Raw genomic sequence first — 15885 nt, 5'->3', positions numbered from 1 at the left:
GAAACGAAGAATAAAAATATTATTTGATGAAAGAAATCGAAACCAATAAATAACTACAGGCATAACAGTTTTGTTAATCCTAAGAATGTAGGTATTTATGAAGCTTAAAGAATTCTTACGATAATGATCATTATTCTTTAACAAAGACGACAAAACCAAAACCCCTACCGCATTACCTCTTTCTTATACTTCATTTTTTAATGAACTGAGTTCCTATTTTCTTCGAATTAAACATGTGCCTCGTTCTAGTGTCTAACACTTCATCGCATAGCATTAAAACACACTAAACACTTTTTGTGAAACCGACACAATGTCGGTATTTAGACATTCTTTCAAGATTCCTTTGACAACTAGGGCCAAGCTAATCAATCGGAAAGTGTCTCAATTTTGCTGAAAATATCGAAAAAACGGCAGTTAAAAGTCATAAATTGGTCTTCCGAGGTGCTGCCGCGGATCCGTTTTTTGCCATGCTGGGAAGGGTCAACTTCGATAAGATGTGGTAGTCAGCGAAGACACTTAACCCGAGCACCAGCTTCGTCTGCGCCAGAAAGAAACCAAAATGAAGAATCTTGTTGTGTTCGGAACAAACGCCCACCCAGAGCTTACAAAAGCCATTTGCTCACGTCTTTCTATTCCAGTTGGACACGTGGAATTGGGTCAATTTAGGTATGTTTTTATGAGAGCGTGTTTAGCGAGTAAAATGACGAAGCAAACGACTCCTATGAATTTGGACGCGATGTCAACGGATTAGTGACTTCAATACGTACCATTCGTTGTGTTTGGAGAGCCTGACTGTGGACTTGCTTGTCATTACACAGGAGAGTAGATTGTGTATTCCTAAAAAGCATGCAGGTACTCCGTTGCATCTTATACAGATTTTGTAATGGTTACCGTCTAGTCTCTTGATTTTTTCTCTATATCTTGTGGGTTTGCTTTCGCTTTGCTACCGTTCTACGCATTTTCTAACTCATCCGATCGTGTCAATTACTAACGCTGATTTCCAGCAATGGTGAGACGTCTGTCAAGGTCAAACAGTCTGTTCGTGGCTGCGACGTTTATATCATCAGTCCTGCTGCAGGTGACGTGAACGATCATTTCATGGAATTGCTCATTTTGATTTCTGCTTGCAAGACTGCTTCAGCTAAAAAAGTTACCGCTGTCGTTCCAATCTTTCCCTACAGCCGTCAACCCGATCAACGTTATTCCAGTGCTGGAGCCCCCGTGCAGGCTATGAATCAATTGTCGATTACCAAATCTGCACCTGCTCCCGTTACTGCATACCGTGAGTGGATCGCCCAATCCGGTACGCTGGTTGCCGACCTGTTGATGTGTTCTGGCGCGGACCATATCATCACTATGGACTTGCATGATGCCCAGTTCCAGGGCTTTTTTGATGTCCCTGTGGATAATTTGTATGGTCGTCCCTTGCTTGAGCGTTACATTTCGCTTCATATTCCCAATTATCAAGACGCTGTAGTCGTCTCTCCTGATGCTGGTGGTGCCAAGCGTGCCACCGCTATTGCTGACAGTATGATGATGGATTTTGCCCTTATTCATAAGGTATGTGACTTACTGTCCATTATTATCAAAAACATTATCTTTCTAACCAGTAGAATCGTCCTCATGCTTTCGGTACTTCGTTGATGCTTGTTGGTGATGTTCGTAATAAAGTTGCTATCCTGATCGACGACTTGGTCGATACGGGAACCACACTTGTTCGTGCTGCAGAACTTTTGAAGGAGCACGGTGCTAGCACTATCTACGCTCTTGTCACACATGCCGTTTTGTCCGACAATGCCTTGGAACGCATAGAGAATTCTAGCATTGACAAGCTCGTTGTTACCAACTCTGCTCCCCAAGGTGAAACCGAAAAGGATTATGTTGATGTCATTGATGTTGCTCCAGTGTTTGCCGAGGTACGCTTGTCTTCAAGTTTTCAAAATACACCATACTAACCAGCACAACAGTCCATCCGCCGTATTCACAATGGCGAATCTATTTCTATTTTGTACAAACGCAACAATTTGCTTTACTAGTTATGTTTGCTTTCTGGAAGCATTCGGTTTCGTGCTTATGGCGCTTAGCTGGCTGCTAGTTATTGTCTTTTTGGGAAAACCACTTGTTTGCTGTCCTTCTTTGGTTTCTTTTGTAGAACAATAAAAAAATCTGTTTAGGGTGTTTCAATACCGTCAGGTGGCTCACTTGTCTTTGTTACACATGTTGAATGAGATTGGTATTAAGTACAAAGGCATTAGCATGGAGAGAAATGCAACCTAGGCATTGAATCTTTTCGGCGCTTTATGGCTTTCGTATTTTGCGCGTGTTTTTTAAACATATGAACTCTGGACTCGACTGAACATCGATTGTGCCAAATATCCTATTAAAAAGCGTAAGCGGTAAAGAGAGTGTATGTGCGTATCAAAGTGTATGTGTGTATAGATGGGAAAATGAACAAGGGAATAGAAACAGGGAAACAGGTACCGCCAGATTATGTATACGCACGCGCAAATCATGCAAGTTATTGCGGGCTTTTCTCACGGGAAGTATCTTAATCAACAAAAAGCCTCCATTACGGCTGTTGCTTTGGATGAATGGTCTACAAAATCAGATATAACAATGTACCGGAAACGATAGGGATAACCAAGTTATCATCGAGACCCCAAATATCCATTGCTTCAGCAAAGGCACCAATGAGACCATTGATAACACACAAGAGGGGAAATGGAATTGATGACCGAGCAGCAAGACTGTCAGGACTCTTAAAGAGAAGACCCCAGTACAAATAAGCGCAAAACGTACCGCAAAAGAATGCACCCATACTTCCAGCAAGACTTTTGTTTTTAGCAATCTTCGGCGTATATTTACCAAACCGTCTACCCAACGTAGAAGCAGCAGTATCGCACCACGAAAGCAGTAAAATGCTCATGGCTGCAATTTCCTATATAAGTATTAGCATTAAGTGAACAAGGCAGTAACCACAACGAAGGAATAACAAACCTTAGGAAACAGCTTGAGTACCACCCAAACACCCACAACATAAAAGATAAGACCATTCCAGTTCTTCAACTCGGATTCACGCATTAACGGGCCAAACAGCTTGTTAAAAAGGCGACTAAAAGCTGGCCAGTTGAAACGAAGCAGATCACAGGAAAACGCGGGAATGAAAAAAAGCTCCAACCATGGCGTCACGTCGGTAGCCTCAGTTCCCAGTTTCTGAAGTATTAATGAGCAGAAACCTAGTTATTAGTATTTTGAAGAAACAGGGAACCGTACCAATTGAGGTGTGCAGAGCTTTCCGGGGTATCTCGTGTTTTTTCGACCACTCGGACCACGTTAGACGTTTTTCTGACATCTCGACGGATATGGGAGACGGCTTGTTGTTGGTGGGTATCCTAGTTGTGGAATACAGAGAAGTGAACCGAAAGTCATTTATTTTGGTGGTGAGTATCCTTCGCTCGATAAGATACCGTAACACGTGCAATAGCTTAAATGCACTGACCGAGTTGGAAGGAGTGCGAGTATTGTTGTAGCGTCAGAAGAAATGATACAATTGTAACGGGAAAGCTGAAGTTTGAATCATAGGCTCTTTAAAACTAAATCAAAAGTACTTATATTACGGCTCTATGCTGCAAATATTAGCCTCTTTATGTAGTTCATCACAACTTTTTAACTTCACAACACAACTTGCTGCAACATTACTGACCTTTGTATCACACTTCACGAGAGACAATCGAAGGTAGCGAACCTTAAAAACCGCGAGACATAGTTCAAACGTTCACATAAAAACCAAACAAATATATAGCTTACAAACCTGTATTAGTTGCAGGGAATATATATAAACTATTCTTGTTTTTATTTGGGCTTACTGCGTTCAGTATTATTTGACATTTTCCAGACCTTTACGTCACTCTTAATTTAAGGTTTTCTTGCTACGCGTCGCGTTCAACGAATACACACCAGACATGTCAGACTCTCCTCCGAACCCATTTGCTCCAAAATCGCATCTTCCAAGATTCTTCTCTTCCGCTACATCGAAACCAAAGCCATTAAGTAACGTGCGACCATCCCCTACAACATCTGTTGTAAAGTCACTGGCAGGAACTAAACAATTCGCTCGCGAGAAGTCCGAATCGTTAATAAAATCGCTGAGACATGAGCTTGACTCATGCAAATCTGCGCTGAAGGAAGCAGAACTTGCGAACGAAATAAAAAGTAGTCAAATGGAAGCTCGTTTGCAGGAACAATGTTCTTCTGAAAAGCTGCTTCGTGAACAGATTGAACTTTTAAAAAAGGAAAACAGTGAAGTACTTACTCGACTTAAAGTGTCTGAGAAACAGTTTGCGGATGAGAAAGTATTGCTTCAACAGAAAGAAGCATCACTTCAGCAAGAGTTACAGCAAGAAAAAGCCCAGTCAAGTATCACGATAACACAACTGACACAAAATGTGGCAGCTATGGAAAAAAAGGTGATATCGTCTGAGGAACAGTACACTTTACTAGAAAAGCAACTGAAATTGACGAACGAAAGAAAGGAGGAATTACAGACAAAATATCAAGTAGTTGTTGAAGAATGTGACAAACTCCGTGACACCGTTACGTCTCTTGAGGAGGCATGCAATCTGCAAAGTGTTAAGGCGCAAGATACAGAAAGCATAAAAGCATTACAAATCCAAAACGAACAACTCCAGACAAAACTGAATAGTTTGGAAAAACTGGTCGATCGGCAGTCTGCCACTCTTTCTTCAAATGCCCTTGAAAAGCATAATTTCAAATTGCTAGAAGAAGAAAAAAAGTCTCTTTTGACCAAGCTTTCTGTGTTGGACGGCTTCCGGGATAAAGTTGCTACTCTTGAATTAAAAAACAATGAATTAGAAGGCAAACTACGACCATATTTGGAGCTATTGGGAGAGACAAAACGAGAACCCCACGACATATTGCACGAGTTGTCAGCTTTAGAAATGGAAAACAAATCCTTACGTGAAGAATCAAATAGACTAACGGAAACTGTCGCAAAATTGAAAACTGAACTAGCGGGTGCAAATTCTGTGCCTGAACTTGAAGAAGAAATTACATCCTTAAACGAGACACAACGCGAATTAGCAATGCAGTTGCGGCGGCTAACTTTGCAGAAAGACTTAGCCTTACGAGAAGTCCACTTGCTCCGTGAGAACTTAAAAAGTTATAGTGAAGAAGAGTCCGTCCTGTCGCCAGAGACATACGATAAGAAAAAGACGGAGCGCATTGATTCCTTGACAAAGCTAATTGATGACTATAAAAGTACACTCGAAAATGTTTCCATAAAGCCCGAGGTAATGGATGTGCCTGTTAAAAGAAAACGGGAATCTCTAGGACTTTCAAGAAGCAACTTCTCAGATTCACTGAAGGACAAAATGAAAGAGCTTTTTGAAAATTTAGAACGCACCCGATTTGAGTTGAAGGAGAAAGGGGAAGTGGAACAGTTTCTTCGGACTGAAATTGCGAACTTTGAACGCAATATGGCAGAGCTTCGCCAACAAAACTTGAAAATCTCTGAACTTTTGAACGCGCGTGTTCTGCAACAACGAGATAATCCAACACTCTGTCATGAAAGAGTGAAACAAAGTACTCTTGAATTGTTGCAAAAAGAAAATGCAAACCTTCGTACAATGCTTACTCAAGGGGAATGTGACACAGTGCCTTTAGAGTCGCTTACACTTAGTGAGCAACGATGCAAGCAACTTGAGATAGAGCTAAAGTCAAGGGAAAAACGTATGCAACGTTTGAAAGAAGTTTTTGCTCTAAAATCCTCTGAAATAAGAGAAGCTGTATACTCCTTATTGGGTTATAAACTCGAATTCATGTCTAACGGTTGTGTGCGAGTGACGTCTATGTACGCAAAAGAGGGCGATAACTCATTTCAGTTCGACGGTGAATCAAGTACTATGCAAATTCTTGGTTCTTCAAAAAGTCCTGAGATACAAAATTTGGTCAAATTTTGGTGTGAAGAACGAAAAACGATTCCGGGTCTATTATCTGCACTCACACTTGAACTTATTGAACGAAATGAAAATACAAGGTCATAAGTTTAATTTGTGCGCTTTTTTATTTAATTTTCGGCCATCTAGCTCAACTTAATTCGGTCTGCCTTTATCGCCAAAAGATTTTTGTCGTATAACAAGTTCTTTAGCACTAAAGAATATTGTGCTTTCATAAAACCTACTTTATTTTGAAAAATTTTCTCGTTCATTTAATAATTTTTCCATTTACTGTTAACTTTCCAAAACAGCAAGAAACCATAATTTTAATGGTTTTATATTTATGTTTCGGCCATATATCTCGGATTAAACAACATTGTGACTAAACGTGTTCAGTTTCCGAAACTCGGTCTCAAAGCATATTTCGAATTTTGTTTTAGCGCCTGTTCTGTCTATGTTCAGTGTTTCTCGTCGACAACTATTACATTCTTTCAAATGTTTACGCTTGGCACTCCGTAATTATTCTCAGCAACAGGCATCTCTCAGAAACAATGATATTCATTTTTCTTTCATTACAGCCGCTGGTGTCGAAACATCAGCGTTTCCCCTAATTCATTTAGCTCTCCCATCAGAACGGTTTCTAATTGGGGATTTTGGAGAGCAAACGCTTCGTTGTGTGATGCTAGAAAAAGTTCGCTGTTCGACAAAACTCAAAAGCGCCGTTGTGTTTCCTCCAGTTTTGAATGAACATGAATTTTATCAGAAGTGGTCGTCTATTGCCGGACTTCCTGGTTATAGTCTTACTTTTCCATTATCACAACCTTGGGGTCTTCATGCTGATGCTTTCACTTGCAAAGCCTTTCTTCGAGCCCTTTCATTTTCAAGAACACAGTCAAGAGCACCAGATTCCCATATAACTCCTTACGAAAATGACTCGTCTATGGTAATTTATGAAGATCCCTTTATTTCTATAAAGCAAAAACGACATAACTCCTGGTGTTCGTTGCACGTTTCTACGCCAGTTGCGACTGGCGTATTTGATGTTGAAAAAGCAATTCAACTTGGAGTAAAACCGGGCCCAGCGTTCGGGTTATTGACAAAAGGTCAGAGTGTACTATCATCTGATGGCTTTACACGCGTACATCCAGAACAAGTTTTGGGTTCGCCAAAGCCACCAAAGAATCTTGTATTACTAGGAACTCGAGACATTTCTGAAACAGCGTTTGATGATGCATTAAATTGCTTGAAACTAAATTTCATACCCAGTAAGAACGACTGCGTCGTTCATATTCTTCCCCGTGGCCTTTGGAGTTCAGAGTATGTTAATAATGTGATGAAAAAACATAAAAATATAACAAACATCATATCGGCACCAGAGTTATTGTACGACCGATCACTCTTTCAGCGTTCCCGAAGGTTTACGTCTTCCCTAGTATGTGAACAATTTTACCCTTGGAGGAGTACCAAGGTTAGACACGCTCGTTCCATTCTTCCGAAAGATACGTACATCGCTCAGCAGGGTTTGTCAGTCGCTTTACGTACAGATGGGTGTTCTGTTTCAGGTCATAAAGAGTCGTTTGATGAGTCTGAGACAAGAAACTCAATGAAGAGCCGTGAAATTATCACATCACACAGCACAATAACACTGGATACTCTTGGAACCGGCTCATCATGCGCTTCAATTGTTCGTAATGTATCCGGATACTTTCTAAGTTCTGGGAAAGATACCTTTCTGCTTGATTGTGGAGAGGGCTCACTTTCTCAACTCTCTCGTCAATATGGGTCAAACACAGATGTTGTCCTTTCACGTCTGAAGTGTATATTTATTTCGCATTCTCATGCTGATCATCATTATGGGTTGCCGTCTATAATCCAGGCACTTCTTTCTTTTCATCTTCCTTATAAGGTGCTTCTTATTTGTCCCTTAGATATAAAGAATTGGTGTAACTTTCTTTTTCCTTCCATTCATCAAGCAATTCAATTTGCAACTCCGTCGACTATTCCAAAAACTCTTGAAACTGAACCGTCTTGGACTTGGACCACCGTTCAGGCACTACACACCAAAAATTCGTATTCGATTGTTTTATCCCATCGGTCGTTAGGTAAAATTGTTTATTCTGGAGATACTCGACCGAATTCTTCTCTAATAAAGGTTGGTCGTGATGCTAAACTATTGATTCATGAGGCCACTTTAGATGATAGTCTTTCTCAGCTGGCAGTTGAAAAAAGACACTGTACATTCTCTGAAGCCTTACTAGTTGCTAAAAAAATGAAGTCTCAAAATACGGTTTTAACTCACTTTAGTCAACGATATAAAAGCGACTACGTGATACGAAAACTGTTTCCAAAATTACCCAAAAATGTAGTTCTTGCTTGTGATAATTTACATCTTGTGTTTTAAAGCAACTTTCTTTTGTTTGTATTCATACTATTCAGCCAAAAGTTCCAAGTTACCGACTCATTAAATTTTCCTATCACATGTCGCTACAACGAATACCATTGTTGCATATTAACTTGTTCATAGCTTTTTAGTATGGATATATGGATGCTTGTTGGTACCTGATATGTAGCATTTTTTTCAAACTATTATTTTATATACCATAATGCATGTATATAAGGCTATGGCAGGCCTTTTGAAGTGAATAACGAACCAATTTTTTCCTACAGGAAAGTAGCAATACATTAATGAAGTAGAAATAGGAAATGATTAACTACCGAAATAAAAAGTTCAAGACTTAGTAAGTAGAAGCATAGCCCTCCATGTGTGATACAAACAGTAGTTAAATACCGTTTTGCAAGGGTTACGAGGTCACATTTTCCACTCTTATCGGCCGCAAGCTTGATCCCAAACCTTGTGCTGCAACTAACAGAGATATAATTTAAAGAAAGTAATATTGACAAATTAAAATAGATAGTAAAACGTTGCTATTGTGTTCGTACAGCCAGACCTTTGAGGTCAAGGCCGCTCGACTCATTCCAAAATCGTGTAATCGTGCAGACTAATTGCTGATAGACTAAGACGGAACGGTTTATCTTAACCAACAACACCCAATCCACATAATTATTCTTGAGTTGCGTGCCTAAAGTACGGTTATGCTTTATTGCTTATGATAAATTTCCATACCAAGCATTACTGTCAGCTGTGTCTCCAACTACACGACCACCGATCGGCTTGCTTTTATCGTTAGTGACAGTCTTCCGAAGTCTGGCACCAGTATGAATTTGCTGCAGAAGAGCACTGCGAGTATTCGGGTCCACAGCGGGGGACACATTACGGGCAGAAGCAGAAGGTGCAGGAGGAGGTACAGGAGCAGCAGGAGGAGCAGCGGGAGGCACTGGCGGTGCAGCCATAGAAGGAGGAGGGGGAGGATGCGATTGAGGTGTAGGCGGTTTACTCATTGTACCGCCAGTAACAGATGCGGACATGGGTCTGATGGGCGCCATTCCTCCAAATAATCTTGAGGCCAGAGCAGCGGCATCTTTCCTGCTCGTAACCTCATCATCACTCTCCTCTTCCTCATCGGATTTTTGACTCCAGTTATCATTATCAGTGTACTGGTAAGTGTGCATTGCACGAGGAGCCAGTGGAGCACCTGGGCCAGTGTTCTTTGAGAATGGATTCGATTTCAGTGGACCATTCACACTCAAAGGGACCGACGCAGGTTGGGACATTGTTTGAGAATTCGACTGCGAAACGTTAGATGCAGCAACCTTAGGCAATGAGGGCGGTGCCATTGAAGGTACTGGAGGGGGAGGAGGGGCAGCAGGGGCGCCTTCTGAAGAGGGAGTTGAATGCGAAGAGGGGGGAATTGTGCTTTGACTCGATCCGCTTGCAGGTGGCATTACACTGCGAGGAACCGAATTTAAAGGCACCGGTGCTGCAGGAGGTGCAGATGGGGGAGGATGTGATACAACCGGTTGGGAAACGGACTGCTGCTGAGGAGAGGCTTTTTGGGATTGCACCACTGGTGTAACTTGGTGACTGAATTGAGACGGAACAGGAGTCATTGAGACTCCATTGGGAGCCTCCTCCCTTCTAAAATTGGAAGCATTTGCTGAAAAAGAACCCGAAGGAGCAGACGAACTAGGAGTTGATGCTGTTGGCACATTGCTAACATTATCCCTAGGTGCAGCAGAAGTACCTAAAGACGGCTGCAACGAACGAGACAAATGAGCGTCAGATGAGGCGTTACCAACGATTCCACCGATAGAGGGTGCATTCATCGCAGGAGAGTACACAGGTGCACGGGCCGTCTCATTCTGTTCCAGTTTATTTTCTCTTTGAATCGAGCTTAAAGGAACGGTGAGCTTGGCAGGTTGCATAGGTTCAGCTGCTCTAGGAGCAACTGCTTGCATCTGTGGTACGGGCTGTTCTGCAGGTGCTGCCTGTTTAGCCATTACTGGCTGATTAGCAGTTGGTTGCTTGGAGGCGAAGGACTCTTTTTGCAGCGACTGCGTACGTTCTTCCGTTTTATCATTCACTGACATTCTAGAAAAAGAACTCGAAAGACTAGTGCTGCTATTGGCAGGAGACAAGGTTTGTGAAGCAGCAGAGCCGCGTCTGGGCTTGATACCGAGCGCGGCCAAACGTTCATTCATGCGTCGCTGAGCCTCAGCTTTAATTCGTGCTGAGCGCTCTTCAACTGTTTCAGCATGCTTCTCCTCTTTAACAGGAGCAGGAGCAGGAGCAGGAGTAGGAGTAGGAGTAGTGCTGTTAACTTGAGCGCTTTGAGTATTCCTGGCAGAGAAAACGGGTGCCTCTTCCTTAACATGAGTAACAGGGGCAGTACTCATGACTGGCTTGTTGAGCAGTTCACGAATTTCATTTTGCAAGGAAGAAATGTTTGACTCCAGGCCAGACACTGCCTCACGGTTTCTCTCTTGTTTAGTTACGGCATCGTCAAGACTATCCATACAACGCTTAACAGTACTTGCCGATGTCACTTCACCCAAGGAAGAGGGAATAGGAACTCCGGTAAGTTCCAAAATGCGTCTCTTCAAGGCCTTCGAAGCATCGAGAATTCTTGGGTCAACATCACTAATTTTTTCAGAGGCTTCCCGAGTGAATGCATCTTTAACGACATTAACTGCGGCGTCCACCAAGTTATCATTGGCGTTGCGGACACTTTTACGCAACTCGTCAATACGCTTAACAAGATCCTCATACTTCTGCTGTAAAGACGCTGCCGTATGACGATCACCGGATTTATCAAGTTTATCCAACTTGCTCTTGAGATCTGCAATGGAACTACGCAAAAGTGTGACGGATTTTTCGTCTGCACCTTGCTCAAGTTTCTTAACTTCCAAAGCCTCCAAAAGAATCTTCTTTTGACGAACTGCTTCTTTCATAGCTTCAATTTCAGCGTCAACAGTATCCGGCTTATTTGAAGCCTCCGCTCCAGACTTTCTTCTAGCGCTTGACACATAACCGACAGTCTCATCTTCATTGAATCGATAAAGTGTCGGATCTTTTGCGGGTGCTTCATCATTGCTTTGGTAAAACGAATTCTGGCGTAGACGACTCTGATTTGAAATGTCAAAAGCACCTTTTCGACTAGTGTCTTCCTTAATAAATTGCTTAACACGATTAAGTGAATCGGAGAAGTTTCTCGTGGAAGGCGGAATGAGTTCAGGGGGGAGCGTTGCAGGAATATCATAACCATTGAGCTTACGATAAATGAGATGAAGAGCAACAGCGAACTCATCACGATCCAAATGTCCTTTATCTCCATTGTCGGCGAGTGCCCAAATCCGTTCAAGCTCTTCACGTTGCAAACGACTTTGTCCAAAGATCTCCAATGCTGCATTGCCGCTGACTCTTCCTTTGTGATCCTTATCCCAAGCATCAAAAATTTGATCGTAAACCTTTTTCTCATGCTTCGAAATAGCCCAAGGAATGTCTGAGTTCGTTTGAAAGTTTTGAAGATGCTGATTCATAGGTGCATTAGGCATCAACTGTTGTCCAAGGGCATTGATAGCAGGAAGATCAGCAGATGGTGCATTTACGAAACCCCATTCTCCAGGCTTACCCGTAGGCATGGCCACGAGTGGAGCCATTCCCGTTTGTTGAGGCATCATGGGTTGCATACCTGTACGTTGAGGCATCATGGGTTGCATTCCCGTGCGTTGAGGCATCATGGGCTGCATTCCCGTACGTTGAGCCACCATAGGTTGAACGCCCGTTTGTTGGGGCATCATGGGCTGCATGCCCGTACGCTGGGGCAGCATTGGCGGCATGCCTGCAGGTTGAGGTTGCATTCCTGTGCGCTGAGGCATCATGGGTTGCATTCCCGTACGTTGAGCCACCATAGGTTGGACACCCGTTTGTTGAGGCATCATGGGCTGCATGCCCGTACGCTGGGGCAGCATTGGCGGCATGCCTGCAGGTTGAGGTTGCATTCCTGTGCGCTGAGGCATCATGGGTTGCATTCCCGTGCGTTGAGGCATCATGGGCTGCATTCCCGTACGTTGAGCCACCATAGGTTGAACGCCCGTTTGTTGGGGCATCATGGGCTGCATGCCCGTACGCTGGGGCAGCATTGGTGGCATACCTACGGGTTGAGGTTGCATACCCGTGCGCTGGGGCATCATGGGCTGCATTCCCGTACGTTGAGCCACCATAGGTTGTACACCCGTTTGTTGGGGCATCATAGGCTGCATTCCCGTGCGTTGAGGCATCATAGGTTGCATACCTGTACGTTGAGGCATCATAGGCTGAACACCCGTTTGTTGAGGCATCATGGGTTGCATACCTGTACGTTGAGCCACCATAGGTTGAACACCCGTCTGCTGGGGCATCACAGGTTGCATACCTGTACGCTGAGCGATCATGGGCTGCATACCCGTTTGCTGAGGCATCATGGGCTGCATACCTGTACGCTGGGGCAGCATTGGTGGCATACCCGCAGGTTGAGGCTGCATTCCTGTGCGCTGAGGTAGCATGGGTTGTGCTCCATTATTTGGCATAGAAGCCGAACCCGTGAAAGGAAGAGAGTATTGGTTTGAGCCATCACCAAGCGAGAAAGAAATGGCGTCCACCATGGAGTTAACTTCATTGAGAATCGGTTCTGGTACAGGGTCAGGCAAAGGTTTACGAGTCAGAGCCAAATTACACAAGTACATCGCGAGAACAAACTGTGGGAATAAGAGACGACCAGAACGTGTTGTGTCAGAAAGTCGCCAAATATTGGCAAGTACATCATTAGGTAAGCGAGAGCGCGAAAGAATAGCCCGGGCAGTTTCTCCAGACATAGATTCTTCCGTATTCACAGCCGACTTGAACAGCTGCTCAAACTTCATTTGATCAGCAGCTGAGACAAACGATAAACGAGTATCCATGGCATGGCTACTATGAATTTGACCGGTTTTCTGCGCCTTTAGCGGAGCCATACCCGTTGGTTGTGAAACGATACCTCCAGTTGCCGACTGAAACGGATTATATCCTCCCAACACACCTGCTCCGCCAGTCATTTGACTGTACTGTGTCCCAGTACGTTGAGGTAGAATGTTTTGTTGCATGCCTGTTTGTTGATAAGACATGAAAGGATTGGCAACGGCATTTTGTGTTTGTTGTGGTTGAATTTGTTGGAAGCCCGTCTGTTGGGTTTGCATGTACGAAGACGTATCGGGCTGCATCGGCTGTTGCTGAACCATTCCTGGCATTCCATATGCACCAGCAGCTTGCATTGGGTCATACCCGCCGTACGTTTGCTGTTGCGACGGTTGAACAGGCATCCCAACGTTACCATAAGGATTCATAGGGTCATAACTCATTACACTGCCGGGATTGCTGTAAGAGAAAGGGTCATTATTCGCCATCATTCCGTAACTGGCATCGGTGTAAGTTGGAGCACCGGTCGCAGGCATCTGTTGATACTGTTGCTGCTGCTGTTGCTGCGGTACCTGGCCGTACATGCCGGTCATTGGGTCTTGGTAACCCATTCCTGGCGTTCCTGTATAGCTCGCCGGGTTTGTTGAAGGCATCCCGTAAGAACCCATCATGTTTTGTTGGTTCATCCCGTTGCCGCCGTATCCATACATTGAGCCATTCATTTGTTCAATTTGAAATCAAAGTAAGGAATACTAAAGGCGTCTATCGTTCAACGGATGCTGTTCTATACAAATTAGCTGTTGCTATGGTTTTGTGGTGGATGGGAAAGGGAGAGAACGGACAGGCGGAAGCCCCGTCTTACTCGTGTTAAGGAGCCGGAGATAAGCGGGCCAGTTAAAGTGGTCAGCTGCGGCTTAGTGACGTCGACAAACCAACTTTATTTATAAGCTGTTCAGTCCCGCAGGGCTAGCACCAATGAGTGTGAAACAGCTCCTGAGCATTGCCCGCCGGGGTGGGTTTAAGCGATACGCATTCTGCTAATCCTGCGACGAGGCTTTAGTCGGTGACAAAGTTCATTGGACATAGCGAAGACCAAGGGGTTTACTTATCGTCATACTCCCTCCTTCTCCACCATGCCCGTAGCCATCCATAAGTAGTCGTAGAAGCAATTACAGAAGAAAGACGACCAACCATCTTCTTTTGTGTACGCGCCAACGTTACAAAGGAACTACGAGAACGAACATGCGCACGACACTACGTCGAGAAACTAAGCAAGACATTGGATTAACAGATCCAACACTAACCTATTCTAGCACAACAAGTTGTATGGGTGGGTGTATGTGAAATGTAAACATGTGCGTGAGTGTATATAAAAAGATAGAGTGTAAATAAGGGTAGATCGTGCAGATGAGCAATGAGAAGCACAAAACACAGTCCGCTCATGTGTATTAACGCCAAAAGGACCAAAATAGAACGACATAGCCAACAGCGAGAATTAAACTGACAAGAGTCGCTGAACAGTAAGACGCGTCGACGGCATTCGTTGTTCGAAATAGAAGCGTATCCGTCTACAAATCCTCCAAGGCTTGGTTGACCTCTTCCAATTCGGCCTTAACCTTGTTGTACTTATCGGTCGTATCCTCCAGACGCACCTCCAAATCATCACGCTCGTGCTCCAAAGCCTGGATCTTGCGCTCGGTGTGCTCTGTGTTGATATCAATTTGACGGAGCTTCTCCGTTGTCTCGCGCAGGCTCTTGTCGCTGTTTTCGAGTTCCTCTTCCAGCGACTCAATCTTGCGGTTCAGACTGTCGATCAAAGACTGTTGGTTCGATTCAGACTCGGCTTGTTCCTTGACATCCTTGAGTTCTTGCTCGAGTTGATCCACCTGCTCCTCCAAATCCTCGTTCTTCTTGTGCAAGGAAGCCAGCTCTTGGTCCTTCCGGGCCAATTCATGTTCTTTCTCTTTCAAGCTTTCTTCAGCTGCCTCAGCACGGGCCAGAGCTTCCTCGGCCTCGGCGCGAATGCTGTTGAGTTTCTGATTGAATGCTGGTTAGTAAAGCTTGCACGAGAGTTTGCTCTCAGCGTCCTCAGACACTTTCCTCAGTAGACATACTTCTCTAAACTTGTCCATTTGATGTTCTTGTCGTGCTCGTAGCTGGTGGAGGTTGGGAGAAGAGACGTTCGTCGAAGCAAGGATGTTTCATCTCCACTACGGGGATGGGTGAGGCAGGTTACGATTCTGCAGCGGGCGACGGCCTTACGTCATACGAAAAAGCAGACAAAAGCGGCCCGCAACTCATCAACATATACAAGCAAATGGCGTAAAATGTGTATGTGAAAGTAAGAATACACATCATTATTCTGCACTTCCTCAATTGTTTCCTTGTACTGGCACTCATTTCATTCGTACGCGCATCATTATGTTGTTTCCGCGGTTAATACGCGACGGCTCTCGCCTGCCGTGGAACGTCGTGGAATCAACGCTATGGAACAGGTGAGTGCAGACGAGGAGGACGGAATTGCACTAGAGTGTTATGTACTACATTCCACTCCAGTACGTCTCTGTATAACAAATAAGGAAGCTTATGGAAATTCGAGGT

At 44.0% G+C, this 15885-nt stretch overlaps 6 protein-coding genes across 6 annotated transcripts; 3 read left to right on the top strand and 3 right to left on the bottom strand.

Annotated features, from left to right (window-relative positions):
• The first annotated feature begins 192 nt into the window (after window positions 1–192).
• SJAG_04882 (ribose-phosphate pyrophosphokinase) lies at window positions 193–2271 on the top strand. Its single transcript, XM_002175917.2, has 4 exons — window positions 193–666; window positions 1005–1560; window positions 1614–1916; window positions 1968–2271. The coding sequence occupies exons 1-4, from the start codon at window positions 560–562 to the stop codon at window positions 2034–2036; spliced, it is 1035 nt and encodes a 344-aa protein (XP_002175953.1). The 5' UTR covers window positions 193–559; the 3' UTR covers window positions 2037–2271.
• On the bottom strand, window positions 970–3474 carry SJAG_04883 (phosphatidate cytidylyltransferase Ptp4). The gene is made up of 3 exons (XM_002175918.2): window positions 3274–3474; window positions 2998–3236; window positions 970–2938 (listed from the first exon to the last, which is right to left on the bottom strand). Exons 1-3 carry the CDS (start codon window positions 3350–3352, stop codon window positions 2597–2599), a joined length of 660 nt encoding a protein of 219 aa, XP_002175954.1. The 5' UTR covers window positions 3353–3474; the 3' UTR covers window positions 970–2596.
• A 184-nt stretch (window positions 3475–3658) lies between these two features.
• On the top strand, window positions 3659–6062 carry SJAG_04884 (mitotic spindle checkpoint protein Mad1; the record flags this gene model as incomplete). Its single annotated transcript, XM_002175919.2, has 1 exon — window positions 3659–6062. Exon 1 carries the CDS (start codon window positions 3963–3965, stop codon window positions 6060–6062), a length of 2100 nt encoding a protein of 699 aa, XP_002175955.1. The 5' UTR covers window positions 3659–3962.
• A 346-nt stretch (window positions 6063–6408) lies between these two features.
• Window positions 6409–8355, top strand: SJAG_04885 (3'-tRNA processing endonuclease Trz1; the record flags this gene model as incomplete). Its single annotated transcript, XM_002175920.1, has 1 exon — window positions 6409–8355. One exon carries the CDS (start codon window positions 6409–6411, stop codon window positions 8353–8355), a length of 1947 nt encoding a protein of 648 aa, XP_002175956.1.
• A 660-nt stretch (window positions 8356–9015) lies between these two features.
• SJAG_04886 (DUF1720 domain-containing protein) lies at window positions 9016–14129 on the bottom strand. Its single transcript, XM_002175921.2, has one exon. The coding sequence runs from the start codon at window positions 14004–14006 to the stop codon at window positions 9060–9062; it is 4947 nt and encodes a 1648-aa protein (XP_002175957.1). The 5' UTR covers window positions 14007–14129; the 3' UTR covers window positions 9016–9059.
• Window positions 14130–14551: 422 nt separating this feature from the next.
• On the bottom strand, window positions 14552–15509 carry SJAG_04887 (tropomyosin). Its single transcript, XM_002175922.2, has 2 exons — window positions 15399–15509; window positions 14552–15320 (listed from the first exon to the last, which is right to left on the bottom strand). Exons 1-2 carry the CDS (start codon window positions 15414–15416, stop codon window positions 14853–14855), a joined length of 486 nt encoding a protein of 161 aa, XP_002175958.2. The 5' UTR covers window positions 15417–15509; the 3' UTR covers window positions 14552–14852.
• Between the last annotated feature and the right edge of the window lie 376 nt (window positions 15510–15885).

The sequence above is a fragment of the Schizosaccharomyces japonicus genome (assembly GCF_000149845.2).
Source record: "Schizosaccharomyces japonicus yFS275 unplaced genomic scaffold supercont5.2, whole genome shotgun sequence".
NCBI lineage: Eukaryota > Fungi > Ascomycota > Schizosaccharomycetes > Schizosaccharomycetales > Schizosaccharomycetaceae > Schizosaccharomyces > Schizosaccharomyces japonicus.
Note: the sequence above shows the minus strand (reverse complement) of the source record. Positions and strands in the feature narration are given on the sequence as shown.

What these genes read in the sequence shown, in the direction of transcription:
- SJAG_04886 (XM_002175921.2), bottom strand. Translation starts at nt 14,006, where the DNA reads ATGAATGGCTCAATGTATGGATACGGCGGCAACGGGATGAACCAACAA.
- SJAG_04883 (XM_002175918.2), bottom strand. Translation starts at nt 3,352, where the DNA reads ATGTCAGAAAAACGTCTAACGTGGTCCGAGTGGTCGAAAAAACACGAG. An exon ending in AGCTCTGCACACCTCAATTG is followed by an intron (nt 3,237 to 3,273) that starts GTACGGTTCCCT and finishes ACTAATAACTAG; the next exon opens with GTTTCTGCTCATTAATACTT. An exon ending in TACTCAAGCTGTTTCCTAAG is followed by an intron (nt 2,939 to 2,997) that starts GTTTGTTATTCC and finishes ATACTTATATAG; the next exon opens with GAAATTGCAGCCATGAGCAT.
- SJAG_04882 (XM_002175917.2), top strand. Translation starts at nt 560, where the DNA reads ATGAAGAATCTTGTTGTGTTCGGAACAAACGCCCACCCAGAGCTTACA. An exon ending in GTGGAATTGGGTCAATTTAG is followed by an intron (nt 667 to 1,004) that starts GTATGTTTTTAT and finishes GCTGATTTCCAG; the next exon opens with CAATGGTGAGACGTCTGTCA. An exon ending in ATTTTGCCCTTATTCATAAG is followed by an intron (nt 1,561 to 1,613) that starts GTATGTGACTTA and finishes TCTAACCAGTAG; the next exon opens with AATCGTCCTCATGCTTTCGG.